The 16236-nt window shown below is 35.8% G+C and overlaps 1 protein-coding gene across 2 annotated transcripts in view; it reads left to right on the plus strand.

Annotated features, from left to right (window-relative positions):
* The window catches only part of LOC149775200 (protein unc-13 homolog D-like), an 85489-nt gene that overhangs the window by 43695 nt on the left and 25558 nt on the right, over positions 1-16236 (plus strand). For both annotated transcript variants that reach the window (XM_089943937.1, XM_089943936.1), the window contains exons 15-19: positions 6846-7006; positions 8075-8201; positions 8648-8716; positions 13153-13227; positions 15059-15163. In XM_089943937.1, the coding sequence (XP_089800063.1) occupies positions 6846-7006; positions 8075-8201; positions 8648-8716; positions 13153-13227; positions 15059-15163 (537 nt within the window). The remainder of the gene's footprint in view (positions 1-6845; positions 7007-8074; positions 8202-8647; positions 8717-13152; positions 13228-15058; positions 15164-16236) is intronic.

Genomic DNA, 16236 nt, shown 5'->3' on the forward strand with positions numbered 1-16236 from the left:
ATTCAAGGATCATAATTTTTGTTATAATATTCAAATTTAATTTTTGACAAATTGAATTTTTTGGTGTAAAAAATATTTAAAAAAATATGTTGTCATGAAAAATGAAAACACACTGTGAATATCTTTAAATTCATAACAAGATTACTTCGAAATTTCCATACATTCCTTAATGGTGGAAACTACCTAAGTACCAGTACAGTGAACAAGTACCATGGTACATACCACTGGAAAAAGGTAATACCATGTAATTCTAGTATAGGCAAGATGCAATATGATTTTTCAGTTTGTTACTTTTTATGAGCATGTCATCTGTGAAATGTTTACATTTAGCTTAGTTTCTCAGATGCTTTTGTATGAAATTTGACATATGTTCATCATGGACAATACTATGTATTTTTCATGTTTCATTGATAATGTGACAGTGTTGCATATTTTGTGTCAGGTTAGGCAATGCTGAATGTGAGAAACTGTGTAGTATTATCAGAAAGAATAAAAATTAAGCTAGATAAAAAAATCTCAGTAATGCAGTGCTTAGTGCTCTGCTGTTGTGCAAAGTGTTTTGAAATGCAGCATGACAGTCTGTTGCTATCTAAAGCTGAAAGTACTGCATATGAAAACTTATAGCATTGAGTACTGAGAAAAGACAAAAATGAGAGGATTAAATAAATTGTTCTTGTAAAACTGTTTTACATTTGTTATAATGGTACTGATCAATTTAGATTTGTCCATTTTTGTAAGAACTGGAACTGACTGCTGTTTCTGGTTAGTAAAAAAAGAAAGAATGTTCAGTTATCTTAAATTTCTTATTCAGTAGAAATCATGACACTGTTCATCTTTGTCAACCTGGCTTTCTGGTGAAGAACCAGCTTCCTTTAGTAGCTCATCAACCTACTTTGTGCTGCAGTCTCAGTCAGATATCAAGACAGGCTTTTTTGTCAAGTGGGAGCCTTTTTGTCCTGTTTGGCTGCTTCAGAAGAATGAAGAAAGGGGTGGAAGCAAAGCTTCTTGCCTATATAGGGCCCCACTGATAATATTTCAGCATCCACCATTGCAAGGTGGTTTGACCTGTCTATCAAGAGAATTTATCAGCCCCTTTCTGAGAGAGACCTTTCCTTCATGATAATTAAAGCTGATGAAGTGATGGCTATAGGTCTTACTTAAATTATTTTTCGGTGGTGGATGCTATGTGAGTCATTTATGGAAGTCTCACTACATTCTCTTTTTATCAATGTCATTTTTTCATTAAGCCCATTAGCAATGTCACAAAAGGTGTCTCACCCATCTATCAACTTCCAGTGGTGAACACTCCTACCATAAAGGTATGTAAAATATTTGTATACAAGTTATCTAAGGCCATCAGCCTCCCACCTAACTGGCAAATTCAGCAAAGTAACTATGGTAGGTAATGTTTTCTTGCTTTTTAAAATGTTGCTTTTTGTATGTGGGGGTGTAAATCTAATTTTAATTGTGTAATATTTACTTGCCATTATTAGAGGGATTCCCTCCTCCCTCCCTGCTCTGATGTCTGAATAATAATCTAAAGCCAGGTAAAAGGAGGAGTATTCTGTATGGGCTTTTGACAAGGAGTCAGCATGGGTCTATGTTCCTCCTGTTATAGTGTTTTAGAATATTCTATACTAATTGGAGGACAAAATCTATCAGTTTGAATGTAGAGACATGCATACCAGAAAAGGTAAGCAATGCAGTAGAGCCAGGTAAGTGTTATATAATTAAAAAAGTTTATTCTATGCTCACTTAGAGCTTAAGGAAAACATGTGGTAACTTGATCAATGACAAGTTTCTTATAATAATAATAATAATAACAATAATGCTTTATTTATAGAGGGTGACTCATTAGTCAAGGACTATTCTTCCTTGAGGCCCTCTTAAGGAGAGTATAACAATGCACATTATATGAAGATAGCAATAATTACTGTTTATTCTAACATGTTTAGTATTAAAGTACAAAATTCCATTATCTGTTAGAAACACATACATGCTCATGATATCTCTTCTTAAATACTCTAATAGTTTCAGCAGATTTTACACGTAGTGGAAGCTTATTCCACAGAACTGTACCAGAGTATCGGAAACTCTATTTAAATTGCTCTGTTCTTGGTTTTGGTGCTAGAAGGTTTCCATGTGATATTGATCTCAACGAGTATTGTGTTGAAAAAGGCCTGAATAAGTCCTGAAGATACTCTGGTGCTGTTCCATGTAGACATTTATATAAAAGAACTGCCTTGTGAAAATCTATCCTGTCATATATTGTGAACCACTTGAGTTCTGTAAATAATGCTTTTGAGGGATGATCAACAGATGCATCTAAAATTACACGTGCTGCTCATTTCTGAAGTTTATAAATCCTGTCAAGCTCAGATTTAGCACAGTTTCCCCATACATTAGAACAATAATCCATTGTTGGAAGAATATATGACTTGTAGTATAGATTGTGAGATTCCATATGTAAATATTTCTTGATTCTGCTGAGAAGGGCAATTTTGGATGCCAGTGTTTTACAAAGCTTATCAATATGGTCATTCCATAATAAATTTTTATCTATGGACACACCTACAAGCCTTTCATGTTTGACATTTGCAAGAGATAGTTTTGGGTTCCCTGACTTGTGTAGCTTTGTTGATGTCCCCAAAATCATACATTCTGTTTTACCTTCATTAATTACCATCCTATTTTGTTGTGCCCAGTTTTGGACTCTAATAAGGTCTGAGTTTAATCTTGTTTGGATAACTTCAGTATCAGAACTAGATGTATACAAGGTTGCATCATCTGCAGGGGCCCCGAGTGGTCTAAAGTGCTCTCCGTTACAGATCACTGCCATCTCACCTCTGTCTGCGTGGGTTCAAGTCTAGGATTCGTCCAATGTGGGTATGTGAGAAAGCTTGCCAGTAGCTTCACGTAGGTCGGTGGTTCTTCTCGGGGTTTTCCCAGGTTCTTCCTCCACCATTAATACTGACCGCCATGCATAGCCTGTCGTGTGCTGAAAAATGGCGATAAACCCCACAACAACAACAAAGCATCATCTGCAAACAAATCTGTATTTGTGGATTCATTATTTAATGGTAAATCATTGATATAGATAAGGAAAAGGAGAGGGGCCAAAACTGAGCCTTGAGGGAACCCCTGAATGAATAGTGCGAGTTTGAGCTAATATTGCCAATGCTTACTTGTTGAGACCATTGGTTTAGGTATGATCTAAACCAGTTTAAAGAAGGGTTGTCGAACCTGTAACATTTAAACTTTTGCAGCAGAATTTCATGATCAACAAGATCAAAGGCTTTCTTGAAGTCAAGGAAAACCATCCCAGTCATAATGTCCATTATTCATTTCCTTCAGCCAAAGATCAATTAATTTGGTAAGTTCTGTTTGGCACAAGTGGTACTTTCAAAATCCTGATTGTGCTTTATGAAATAGAGAGTATATTTCAAAAAATGTACAGACCTGAATGGCTACATGCTTTTCAAATAGTTTTGACAATACAGGTTGAATTGATATTGGTCTGTAATTTCCTGGATCCTCCTTTTCTCCTTTCTTAAAGATAAGTGTAACCTTTGCACATTTCAGTGTTCCTGGAAAATTACCACTCATTATGCTTAAGTTTATGATATGCATTAGTGGCTTTATTATTACTGGTGCAGCAATTTTAAGAATTCGTGGACCAATACCATCCAATCCAGAGGATTTATTAATATTCACCTTAACTAGCATATCAAAAGCATCAGAGCTTCACTAACATTAGCTATTGAAAAATAATTATCATCAGGAATTTTAGCTCTTATAAATAATAGAAGAGCATCAAGGTCAATTGGGATGTTAGTCTGGTTCTGAATACTGTTACTGGAGATGCTTATGAAGAAATTGTTGAACATTTCCAAAATGTCTTGTACAGATGTTGCTATATCATCATTTTGCTTAAGTCTAGGGGGAAGACAACTGTTCTTGGGTGGGTTCAGCTCTTTTAGATGCTTCCACAATGGTACTCTTACTTTCATCAATAGCCCGTATTCTGGTATTTCTTTTTTGCCTTATCTATCAGGTGCTTAGTCTTATGCCTCTGCTTTCTATAGCTTTCATGTCTTTTTTTCTTGTGGAAATTATCTCTTAGGTGCCTAGCCTCATTGATCTCAGGGGTAATCCACTTGGGTGTAATTTGGTGTTTAACCCTTTTTGTTTTAATTGGGGCATGCTTGTCTAAGGCTGCATTGAACATCTGATACCATTTGTCCAAGGCAGTGTTGACATCAGCTTTATTGCAGACTGATTGGAAGGGTTTGCAAACTAAATCATTTAAGAACATTTCCTCATCAAACTGTTTGAAGTCCCTGTATTGTATTTCAATGTGTCGTCCGTTTTTAGTAGTTTTCGGAACATGTCTAGTTATACAGACTGGGTAGTGGTCACTCAATGCATACGCTGGCACATTAATTTCACTTATATTTTTAGGTTTGTTAGTATAGACATGATCAATGATAGTAGCACTTTAATCCGTTACTCTAGTTGGGATGTTAATTAATTAAGTAAAGTTGTAAGTTTCAAAGCTACTTATCCATGTTAATGGTGGAGTTTTCATGTAGTCAGTGTTAAAATCACCTAATATGATAGTTTCTAAATCTTCCTTTAGTAATGCTTTTTGAATTTGCATCTCAGATCTATCAATCCAATCAGCTGTAGAACTAGGTGGCCTGTAAACTGAACATAAGAGTATTGGCTTTGATTGGGCAAGGGTTACTTCGATCCAGATACTGTCTACCCCAGTAGTCTCTAGATCAACATGTCTGTTATAACTAATGGAACTGTCTACATAGAGAAGAATACCCCCACCCTCATGGATCCTCTATCTTTTCTTTCAAAGTTGAAGCCCTGTATTTGGAGAGCCAAATCATCAGTATCATCCGAAAGAAATGTTTCACATAGACCTAGAATATTGACTGATCTAGTTTGCTGTAATATTAACTTTTTCTCATTCAGTTTAGGGAGGATGTGTTGAATATTTAGGTTGATTACTTGCAGACCTCTTTTGAGGTGCCCAAAGATATGATAATTTTGATCAGAGGATTGACTTTCAGACAAGGTAGTATGCCATGTATTGTTTTTAGACTTGACAGATTTCTTTACATTACCTTGATTATTTACATAAACACATGAAGAAGATAACATACAAGATCCATCTGTTGTACCATAACCACATGTAGTGGACACATGAGAATGTTCAATATGAGACTGATTTACATACCTACAAGAAGACATTGATATATTAGACACTTGGGAGGCCTCAGAGGAAGATGTAACTTGAACAGTATCACATAGTTGTTTACAAGTTAACAAGTTGCACTTTGTACGCAAATCAGATGGTGCCTGAAACCTGTTTATAGAATTATAATTATTACATTGAAAAATGTACATGTATTCTAATGCATTTTGTTGCTGGATATGTGTTGCATAGGCCTGTACATCATAGCCTTCTACCTATTGGTATGTGCACAACGTTTGCTTATATCCTAGTTTGTTACAAAGACGGCAACGAATCTGTTTTCCATGCAGACATCGCAGTGTTACATGACCGTGCTCTCCACAATACAAGCAGTTTTCCGACTCAAGCCCAACCCCTTTTATAAGTCTTATGTACTGGTCTATATTCCTAAAGAGCATGGTAGTACCTCTGTTGGACAAGTGTATTCGGTCTCACTGGTATAATTGTTGGTTCACTCAATTGTCTTTGAAGAAGGTCCTGTATTGCGGAACAAAGAGTATTTGGAAATTTTCACACAACATACTTAGGGTGTCATTTAGTTGAGTCATAAGTACATCCCTTCTTGGCGGTAGACCTGAGATGATTATTTTACACTCTGTGTTTTTGGACCTGATGGCATACAACAAGCTTTCATAATCATCCTCAATACCCTTTAAAGATTGGCCATAACTGTACTTATTCCCACCAATGAGAAGAATTACAGTATGATATGGTGACAAATCCATTTCCAATATTTTTTCCGTAATAGTATTGACAGTTGCACCTCTATGGGTTTTTACGTCAGTTTTATATAATCCTCTTGTTCTTACTCCTTTGATTATTGATGATCCTATGAGAAGAGATCTGTCTTTAATTATGTTGTTGATTTTGACAAGTGGGGAATTCAGATGCATTGCTTGGACTTCTTGATTTCCATGACTAGACTGACTGAGAGTTTGGTGACTGCTGTATTTAGTATTTGTATTTAATTTAGCTTCTTGATTTCCATGACTAGACTGACTGTGGTAAAATCAAGTGTCTTTATGACTTTGTAACTTATTGCCTAATAGCTGGGACATGAGCATAAGCTTATAGACAATGTAGACATTTATGTTTTGTGTACATTGCTTTTCTTTTGCCTAATACTTAGTTTTGCTGAGCTAAAATGTGCCAGGCTGCAGCCTGATGGGTACAGTGAATCATTGGTTTAAATCACAGCCTGATGGGTACAGTGAATCAGTGGTTTAAATCACAGCCTGATGGGTACAGTGAATCAGTGGTTTAAATCACAGCCTGATGGGCACAGTGAATCAGTGGTTTAAATCACAGCCCGATAGGCACAGTGAATCAGTGGTTTAAATCACAGCCTGATGGGCACAGTGAATCAGTGGTTTAAATCACAGCCTGATGGGCACAGTGAATCAGTGGTTTAGATCTAGAGGTTGCATATGTATTTGACATTGAATCATGGTTTGACAGCAATCAAAACACATATTAGCAACTTCTGTAAAATGTTTCAAAGCATTATTGCTTTTATTTTAAATTTAATTGATGAATTTTTTTAAAAATACAGTATCAATGTGTTGAAATTTTGCAGATTGCTGGCAAGGCAAGGGAATTGATGATAGACATGGACAAGTACAACAAAAGATATCACAATTTCCCAGTTAACATTACCCTCAGTAGCCGTCACTCCCTAAAGCTGTTTTTTGCACTCCGCAAATTTTGGTCTGTTGTTAGAGATAATGTGAGTCACAGGTGAGTACAGCTATCAACAATTTCAGTTTTTATGAATTTTTTAATGCCAGTTGAGGATTATAATAACTGAGATGAACAAAAACAGAATGAAACATGAATCAGTTGTATAAACATAGTGATTTCGTTTGTACTTTTCAGGTTGCCAGTGAATTTCCATGGTTTTGCATAATGATTCTGGACAAGATCCTTTAGACTGAAAGAAAAAGTTTGCTTTACATTAAAACCTCAATGCTGTTTTATTAAATGCTGTTTTATTAAAGTACCCTTGTAATGAAGATATTTTTCTCCCATTCACACTTTCAAACGAAACACCTGACTTTGGTAAATGCATTTCAGTTTTTTTCCAACAAACGAAAATGAAGAAAACAATGTAATTTATACAAAATCAGAATGCATTTTTAAATCCATAAATTAAAATTGATGAATTATAGCTGAAATATAAATGCAATTGGAGTCCCAACATTTCAATTACAAATGAATTGCAAGCAAAATGCAGATTTCTTAAAATTTCTCAATTCAGGGTTAATCATTTGGGAGATGTTTTGTGTCCTGTTGGTTAGCAGTACAGGTTCACAATATGGAGTTCATTAGTTCAAAGTCCTAATTCATTGTTACTTTTGTTCCTTTGAGTAAGGGATTTCAGCTTATTTGCTTCACATGACCAATTGTAATAGGCACCAGATTCAACTGAGGAGTCAACTTGCGATGACCTTGTCTCAGGCAAAGTCATGTACTCTGAGAAGTCAACTTGCAATGAACTTGTCTTAGTCAGGCAAAGTCATGTACTCTGAGGAGTCATCTTGCAATGAACTTGTCTTAGGCAAAGTCATGTACTCTGAGGAGTCAGCTTGCAATGAACTTGTCTTAGTCAGGCAAAGTCATGTAATGTGAGGAGTCAACTTGCAATGAACTTGTCAATCAGTGAACATCAAGTACTCTGAGTAATGAACTTGTCTTTCAGTCAGCCAAAGTCATGGACTCTGTTGCTTTCACTCCTGTAAGCTAGAACGAGGTTTAGAAATACCTTAATCATAAACTCTGTACAATTTGACTTTGGTTTTGTTTCAGTGACATGTTCCGATTGTCTATATCCAGTTACCAGTCCTGGTTTAGTGAAGCCCTTATCTTTTGGCTCCAAACGTTTCGCTCAGAGATGGTGTCCCGAATGGAGAAAGCTCTCGTAATTGATAAAGATGTAAGTTTGTATTGCACTGACATTCTAAAAAGTTCAATATATGAATGTAAAGTGCTCAAGTCATTCTCCTCACACACAGTCTGCAAAGATAAGTATGTATTAAAATCAATTCCTTTCTAATTTTGCCTGTTAATATTTGATTCATGATCATAAAGTTTAATTATGATGTCAAGACAATTTGCAAGTAAAACATAATTTGTAGAAGTCAAGTTGAATGATTAGATACATGAAATCTGTATCAGCAAGTAAGCAGCTAAGTTATCATCTGCCATAGGACTTGAACAGTGTAAATGGCAAGATTGTAATCATTGTTCTTGAATTGTTCCTTTAACACTATTGCATACCTTTAAGCCTTCTACCTTAAAATATAATGGAAGACATTTAAATGTTGGCTTGCAATTTAAATTGACCCATTTAATCACACATGACTTTTATCTTTACCTCAGGTAATTGTTGCTACAAGTCTTGTGAAATACTCAAATTCTTCAGTTGATGTTCTCTCCTGTTTTGCAAAGGTAACTATATTTTTTCATAATAATCCTTCATGTATATTTACAATTTATCCTCAATCGGCCAGAATGTTTAAATGTATACTTCTGCTTTGCTTGTAACATAATGCTTGTAAAGTAATTATGATTTGTTATTAATATCAGGAGAAGAATGTAGACTTACTTAAAGTAGATATAACACTAGCTTTCTGAAATATATGGGTAAAAAGAAATGGACCGGAGACATATGAAAAGATTGTTTTAAATGTATGTTATTATATAATGTTATTTATTGTGATGACATGAAGACTATAAAGGTGCAAGATTTGCTGTGGCTGTAACACTGCAAGCAGTTAGACCATCAACAATAAAGAAAGTGTTGCAGAGAGCAATGGTGGTTGTGATGGTGATTATGGTATTTGTCCTGCTTGAAGTAGTAGTGAGACATGCAGTCAAACATGCAATAAAACCAAACATGATATATAGCAGTCACAGGCATTTCCTCCCCAGGAAATGTCCTCTGTAAAAGTCATTAGTTTATGAAATGGTCACTTGCTTTCTATGGTCAATGACCAGGTGTTTCCTAATCAAACAGTGGTTTAGTTTTGCTTAATGTTGTCACTTTAATTCTATTAACCTTGCAAATAAAAATTTGTTTTCCCCATAAATGTCAAGACATATCTGATTACTATACTATACATTCAAAAGTCAAACTCTGTTTAATTTTTGTTCAGGAAAGTAGATTGTAATTATTAGTAAGGCAGAAAAAACCCAAAGAAAACAGCTGGAAAACATGCATATATCTGTATGTACAAAATGCATTTTGGTCTAAGCAAAAAAGAACAGTTACAATGTACCATACCAGAGCTTCATCAAATAGTATCCATTTTTGAAATTAAGATGATTACTCTTTTTAATCTACAGATGGATAATAAACCAACACTACGGTCATTGAATCATTAGATTACTCTTTTACCCTCTGTGACAGCCAGTTTCTCAACAAACTCTTTATTCTTTAACCTCTGTGACAGCCTGTTTCTCAACAAACTCTTTATTCTTTAACCTCTGTGACAGCCAGTTTATCAACAAACTCTTTATTCTTTAACCTCTGTGACAGCCTGTTTCTCAACAAACTCTTTATTCTTTAACCTCTGTGACAGCCAGTTTATCAACAAACTCTTTATTCTTTAACCTCTGTGACAGCCAGTTTATCAACAAACTCTTTATTCTTTAACCTCTGTGACAGCCTGTTTCTCAACAAACTCTTTATTCTTTAACCTCTGTGACAGCCTGTTTCTCAACAAACTCTTTATTCTTTAACCTCTGTGACAGCCAGTTTATCAACAAACTCTTTATTCTTTAACCTCTGTGACAGCCTGTTTCTCAACAAACTCTTTATTCTTTAACCTCTGTGACAGCCAGTTTATCAACAAACTCTTTATTCTTTAACCTCTGTGACAGCCAGTTTCTCAACAAACTCTTTATTCTTTTCATGGTTGAAAGAAATCTTGCACAATCAGAAAAAAGGAACAGAAAATTTTATAATGGATGGAAGAAAAGATAATAAAATAGCTGATTCCGAATTAAGTGAATGACCAAGGACAACTTCAAGAGTGGAGACAATGATGTGTTTTCAGAAAACAGTCACAGTGGCTATAACAGTACTTATTCCTATCCTTTAAGAACAATATATCAGCATATTTATTATGGTTGATGGAGTTGCAACAGCAAATTGAGTTGAGCCTTGGACTGATAATCCAATATTTTGTTAAAAACTGCTCTTAAAAACTGAGAAGCCAAACCATTGTTATTGTTGTTCAGAGTCATAAGACTAAAATATTGCTAAAACAGCTTTTGTGTTTCTGTGTGTGCTGTAGACCCAGTCACTTATTGGTGGAGAAATATTTGAAATATAAATGAAGGAATAATCTAAACCGTCTTCTTTACATGTTTTCAAAACTAGTAAAATTTGAAGACAGACAATGTTCTTGTTCTTGCTTGGATAGAAGATAAAGAGAAATTCCTAGGACAGCACCCACATAAGTTTTGGCCAGACTTTATGGTGTAAATACAAGAGCAGCCATTGCATAAGATGCAGTTTTTATATAAATTTTTTTACTTGCACATGTTTTTGAAGAAAAAAAATAACTAGTACTACTACTGCTGCTACTAGGAATATAAAAACAAAACAAAAGAGTACCCTCTGACCTCCACCCACACCCCACCTCATTTATTGCTAATTAGATCAAAGCAAACAGTTAACAGTATGGAAGATGTTCATCTGATCCAACAAATTTCAACGAGGAATATGAAACCTTCGATTAATGGTTGAATCTTGACTTTCGATTCTTAGGATCTTTTTTTCTTTTATGAAGAAATCCTGCTCTTACAGTCCAAATATCAACATTTTGCTGTTTAACCCAGTCAGCATGTGACTAACTGGACAGTGTTTAACCCGGTCAGCATGTGACTAACTGGACAGTGTTTAACCCGGTCAGCATGTGACTAACTGGACATTGTTTAATCTGGTCAGCATGTGACTAACTGGACAGAGTTTAGCCTTGTCTGTATGTGACTAACTGGACAGTGTTTAGCCTTGTCAGCATGTGACTAACTGGACAGTATTTAGCCTTGTCAGCATGTGACTAACTGGACAGTGTTTAGCCTTGTCAGCATGTGACTAACTGGACAGTATTTAGCCTTGTCAGCATGTGACTAACTGGACAGTGTTTAGCCTTGTCAGCATGTGACTAACTGGACAGTATTTAGCCTTGTCAGCATGTGACTAACTGGACAGTGTTCAGCTTCATCAGCATGTGACTAACTGGACAGTGTTTAGCCTTGTCAGCATTTGACTAACTGGACAGTATGTAGCCTTGTCAGCATGTGACTAACTGGACAGTGTTTAGCCTTGTCAGCATGTGACTAACTGGACAGTATGTAGCCTTGTCAGCATGTGACTAACTGGACAGTATTTAGCCTTGTCAGCATGTGACTAACTGGACAGTGTTTAGCCTTGTCAGCATGTGACTAACTGAACAGTATTTAGCCTTGTCAGCATGTGACTAACTGGACAGTGTTCAGCTTTATCAGCATGTGACTAACTGGACAGTGTTTAGCCTTGTCAGCATGTGACTAACTGGACAGTATGTAGCCTTGTCAGCATGTGACTAACTGGACAGTGTTTAGCCTTGTCAGCATGTGACTAACTGGACAGTATTTAGCCTTGTCAGCATATGACTAACTGGACAGTATTTAGCCTTGTCAGCATGTGACTAACTGGACAGTGTTTAGCCTTGTCAGCATGTGACTAACTGGACATTGTTTAGCCTTGTCAGCATTTGACTAACTGGGCAGTGTTTAGCATTGTCAGCATGTGACTAACTGGGCAGTGTTTAGCTTTGTCAGCATGTGACTAACTGGACAGTGTTTTTAGCCTTGTCAGCATTTGACTAACTGGACATTGTTTAGCCTTGTCAGCATGTGACTAACTGGACATTGTTTAGCCTTGTCAGCATTTGACTAACTGGACAGTGTTTGGCATTGTCAGCATGTGACTAACTGGACAGTGTTTAGCTTTGTCAGCATGTGACTAACTGGACAGTGTTTTTAGCCTTGTCAGCATGTGACTAACTGGACAGTATTTAGCCTTGTCAGCATGTGACTAACTGTCATGGACAGTGTTTAGCCTTGTCAGCATGTGACTAACTGGACATTGTTTAGCCTTGCCAGCATGTGACTAACTGGACAGTGTTTAGCTTTGTCAGCATGTGACTAACTGGACAGTGTTTAGCCTTGTCAGCATGTGACTAACTGGACATTGTTTAGCCTTGCCAGCATGTGACTAACTGGACAGTGTTTAGCTTTGTCAGCATGTGACTAACTGGACAGTGTTTTTAGCCTTGTCAGCATTTGATTAACTGGACAGTTTAGCTTTGTCAGCATGTGACTAACTGGACAGTGTTTAGTTTTGCATTCTTTTTGACCAGTGTTTCCATTTTACCAAAAGAGCACTTAGATATATTAATATCTTCAAAATCCCAAAACAGCTTTACAGATACCCAATTGGTTTTGGGGTAAAAAAAATGCTATAGATTTCTCTCCTTTATTTTCACATTTGTGTGGTAAAGTCATTACATGGTGCATATTGAAGGTACTGGCATCTGCAAAGTTAGGACAAAACTATGTTTCTACTGCTTTACATTTTAAAAATACAAGTTGTATAAATAAAAACCATGCCAGAGTCATTATTTCAGCCAGAATATCAATGAATATATTTTGTGTAGAGGGTGGGAAGGTGGAGAGTTATTTGCCATCAGTTCATGGCGAGGCAAAAAGGCAACTTCACTTTCAGGGTGTTTTGAAGCAAAATTTAACAGACATGAGAGACTTATTTTATAGTCACCCCATAACATGTCTTCTGAACAAACCATTATTTTACACTGTTTTTTACTGCCTTCCAGGTGATAGATGAATGGCAGAAGATTGATTTTGGAGACCCAGATTGTGCCCAAATGGGGGTCACCAAGGTCACAGATGTAAGTAGACATGCATGATTTTTGTGATGTGAAACTTCTTTGCATTGAGAAGATCATGCTTATTTGGTGTAATCACATTCTCTTTGATGCTACCAGGCTGCATGAGTGTAAACGATGCAGTGAACTCAAACAAATAAAAATCTATGAAGCATAAATATTCACAACAGAGTATGTGACTTGCTTTGTGTAATGCTGTCTGCTTTACTCTTTATTACCAAGGTTTTTTGTGTGCATCTTGCAGACTTTTCCACGTGTCTTTGATGCTACCCACCTGCAAATGACTGTAAATCCATTCAGGTGTGCTCAGAATGATGACTGGTCATAAGTTGAATAGGGATCAGATTGACAAACCAGGGGGTGCTCCCCCTCTCCAGCTTAATTTTGACAGCTTCACTGCAGGCTTAAAAATGAAACCCATTTTATAAGTGTGTCAGGTTTTTAAAGATTCACACAATAGTAACATTAATGTAGGTTAATTTTCCAGATGATTACATTAATTCATAGTATTTGTTGATGGTGTGAAACATAAATAATGAAACAAGTTAACTGTCTAATTGTTTAAATTTCTTGGACCAACATTAATTTGGGAGGAAGAATTATCAGGTGAAAGCCATTCAGGTTTTAGGACCAAGACACCTAATCTTGTGCTTAGCCATCTCCTTAAACATGATGGTGCTGTAGCTTAGGTCTTCATTACACCATTTAAAGAATTAAAAGAATTCAATGGTGTTTCGATGCAGATTTTTTTAAAAAAGAAAACAAACTCTAATTGTCTTTAACAAAAACCTAGTTCACCATTTTCATTTATGTCTTGAATTCTAAGCGAACGAAAATATGACCAGAATTTTCTTAAGAAACTACTCCACAATTTTAAAGATATGGCCAAATAATGTTAAACTTTGATATCTTTACTCTGTGAGATGAGAGTTGCCATGATGGATATAGTTGTTAAGTTACTATGCCATGATGGATATAGTTGTTAAGTTACTATGCCATGATGGATATAGTTGTTACGTTACTATGCCATGATGGATATAGTTGTTAAGTTACTATGCCATGATGGGTATAGTTGTTAAGTTACTATGCCATGATGGATATAGTTGTTAAGTTACTAAGTAAAATCAGGTATATTGCTGATACTTTTGTTTACCGATTCGTTGTTGCAGTAAATTGATATGGAATTGTTGAAAACCAAAATCACACTTTACAAAGATGTTAAACTCTATGGCAAATAATGAAGATCAATTCCTACTAGAGATAACACATGGAAAAAAATAGATAACACATGGACAAAAAGAGATAACACAGGAAGAAAAAATTTGCAGCCATGAAATTTGTGTTTCTACTAAGGCAACCTACTGCTTTTCACTATGGCAGTGTAACTAGTGCAGATTAGTTATGTAAAATCAAAATTTTGTCAAGATACTTCAGATCCTGCTAAGACTGGTGTTGTTAGTATGAAATCTAACTATATCCAGATTACAGTAAGACTTGGTAAGATCTACCAAAACTGAGTTACTTTCAACCTACTGAACTTGTCTTATAACTTGTCTCAACTAAAACTTGTCCTGGTATGGACAGTTACTTTCAAAGGCTAGGAGCTTACACAAATTTCACAACATCCTGTGGATTGGGAAAATCATCAACAGTGGAAAAGAAAATGAGAAACTACCTTTACAAGAGTACTAAAATGCAAAACATTAGTAAATATACCCAGTAGAAATTTCTTCATTTTTTACATTCAGTAAAACCAGTTTGTCACAAGTAATTTGTTTTCCAATATGTTATCCAGGAATCCTTCCATTAATAATATTGTTTCCTTGCTGTTTAGTTGATCTGTGATGGTGTACGTCTTTACACTGACAAAATCCACCACATTCTGGAGAAAAATGGGTACTACGATGACCACAGGGCTGAGTTTGATGTTACAGAGAGAGTGAGTATGCTAATTTTGTGAAATATTTAAACCTTTAGTGATTAGTTTATTCAATAGATGCAGATCTGTATTGTTTGGCCATCATTTAGCACCTTGTGATGAATAAACATAACTTTTTCCAGTGGCAGGACTGGTGTTGGTGACATGGTGGCAGCATGATCAACACTCATATTCTGTGTTGAGGGTTTTAGTTTTCATTTTATGAATCATATACAGTGGAGCTTCATCACAGCCTGGTTCTCTGGCAAAATACTGCATTCCATGGAACCCTTATATGAAGTTCCAAGAACGATATAACGGAGAACAGTTGATGGGTTATATTCCAGATGCAGTCTGCTCTCATTAAAACAAAAACACTGTTCCCATTACAATTGTCAGGTTAACCCCATGTTTGATAAACAAGTACCATATACATATATGCCAACCATTACACTTTTGGCATAATTATTAGCGCTTTTTTCCACAAAATTACACATAAACATATTTGGACTATGCATTTTCGGAATTTCACCCTCCCAAAAGAATTAATTTGTTTTCTCAATTTTTATTAACATCCCATTTATCCCACAGACTGTATTCTAGAAAAGAGGGCTTCTACATAACTACAACATAAGAGTACTGTTGTCCGTAGATTTGCATGCACTTTCCTAACAGTATTATGTTCTATTTATAGCAGCTGCCCTATTTCCAAGAAACATGCTGGTTTCTACTTCTAAACTCATGACGTCGGTTTCTATTTATATCAGCTGTATGGCTTAGTTAGGAGAGAACTGACTGGTTTTTTAATTTTTAATCTTTGCTTGCAGATTCTTTGTTCTAATTCATATCTGGTACAGAACCAGTTGGAGGTATTTGGCACTAAAAGTTGTCAGATTTATTATAGTCGATGCGTGTGTTAGAGCAAAAATGTTTTTCAAATAATTTCACAGATGGATTAGAAAAAGACAAAAATCCAATTCAAAGATGAATACATGAATTACACAATACAGCGTTCCATTCTAGGGCAGCTTCACACCCACTCCAGGCTATGTGGAAAGGATTTTAATATTGGTCATAATGGTAAAATGAAGGAA

Source organism: Sinohyriopsis cumingii, chromosome 19, assembly GCF_028554795.1.
Source record: "Sinohyriopsis cumingii isolate HCF-2022 chromosome 19, ASM2855479v2, whole genome shotgun sequence".
Taxonomy (NCBI): domain Eukaryota; kingdom Metazoa; phylum Mollusca; class Bivalvia; order Unionida; family Unionidae; genus Sinohyriopsis; species Sinohyriopsis cumingii.